This window comes from Loa loa (assembly GCF_000183805.2).
Source record: "Loa loa unplaced genomic scaffold supercont3.10, whole genome shotgun sequence".
NCBI lineage: Eukaryota > Metazoa > Nematoda > Chromadorea > Rhabditida > Onchocercidae > Loa > Loa loa.
Window position 1 is genome coordinate 516,551 of NW_018108190.1, and position 1,052 is coordinate 517,602.

The window sequence follows — 1,052 nt, forward strand, 5'->3', positions numbered from 1 at the left end:
CAAATTAACCTTTAGGATTTCATCAAACATATATGCAAATACTTACCTGTAGAATTTACAATCGTTTGATACAGGATTTTTTTAAAAATCTGATAACGTTTGACATAAGTCATGTGAGCAGTCCTGCAGCAGAATGAATGAAACCCTCCGTTTTAGTAAGATAGAAAGGGACTTACTAAATAAGGTATCAGGGATTCAACCCGCACAGGCAATAAATCACAGCTTCAAACACTGATTCAAATACTACAGCTTTGGGAAATGCAACTTCCGACAAAACAACAGCTGGAAAGAGAAATTGAAGGAAGCCAAGGTATGAACGTACAATTGTTGTTGTTGTGCCTGAGTAGCAGTTTGCAGTTGTACTGGTGCATGTGGTCGTACATGTTGAGGTGAAAGTACTAAAAGCATGGAAAAATAAGAAAAAAATAAAGTAGTTGTATGTTTTAGAATTGTACAAAAATGATATACCTTGTTCAGCAGCTTGTGCATCAAGTGGATTTCTTTGTATCTGAAACAGATATGGGTAAATTTTTACTTTCAAAAAATGCCACTGGAAACGAATAATTTTTCACTGATTACTTTTCGAAAGCAATTAACAAAAAAAAGAACTGCTGAATTAAAATTCAAAGAAAATTCAGTTGTAATTTCTACCTGACAAAAAATTTCGCTAAAGGCAATAATTTTAAGATATACTATGTCTGATAACGAGTCAAATTTTCGCTTAATGAATCGACAATTTAATTTCCAGAAGTGCAGGCTCTCATACTGTGCAGAGCACAACCCTCTTCCATGCTATTCCAATCAGTTTCGGTTTTTTCCGCTATCTTTACTACTTCATTATCATGTCATCACTACGCTCAAAAATCAAGACTAACTAGACGCAACATACGTTTTATCAATACATGCAACAATATGAGTTTACCCTCCAGAGAAACAATTTTTTTTTATACCTAAAATTCCAAGTTTGTTTCGCAACCAACCTGTGCACCGACGTACGGATTCCTTTGGATATACAACAAAACGATACTAAAAAATTGGACCAATAAATTCAT

General features: G+C 34.1%; 1 protein-coding gene across 1 annotated transcript in view; it reads right to left on the minus strand.

The window, feature by feature from the left end:
- The window catches only part of LOAG_16623 (cysteine rich repeat family protein), a gene marked incomplete at both ends in the record, with an annotated part of 5,771 nt that extends 4,719 nt beyond the window's left edge, over positions 1-1,052 (minus strand). Inside the window, 3 exons of the mRNA XM_020449274.1 lie at positions 323-398; positions 469-508; positions 981-1,052. Of these exons, the coding sequence (XP_020307244.1) occupies positions 323-398; positions 469-508; positions 981-1,052 (188 nt within the window). The remainder of the gene's footprint in view (positions 1-322; positions 399-468; positions 509-980) is intronic.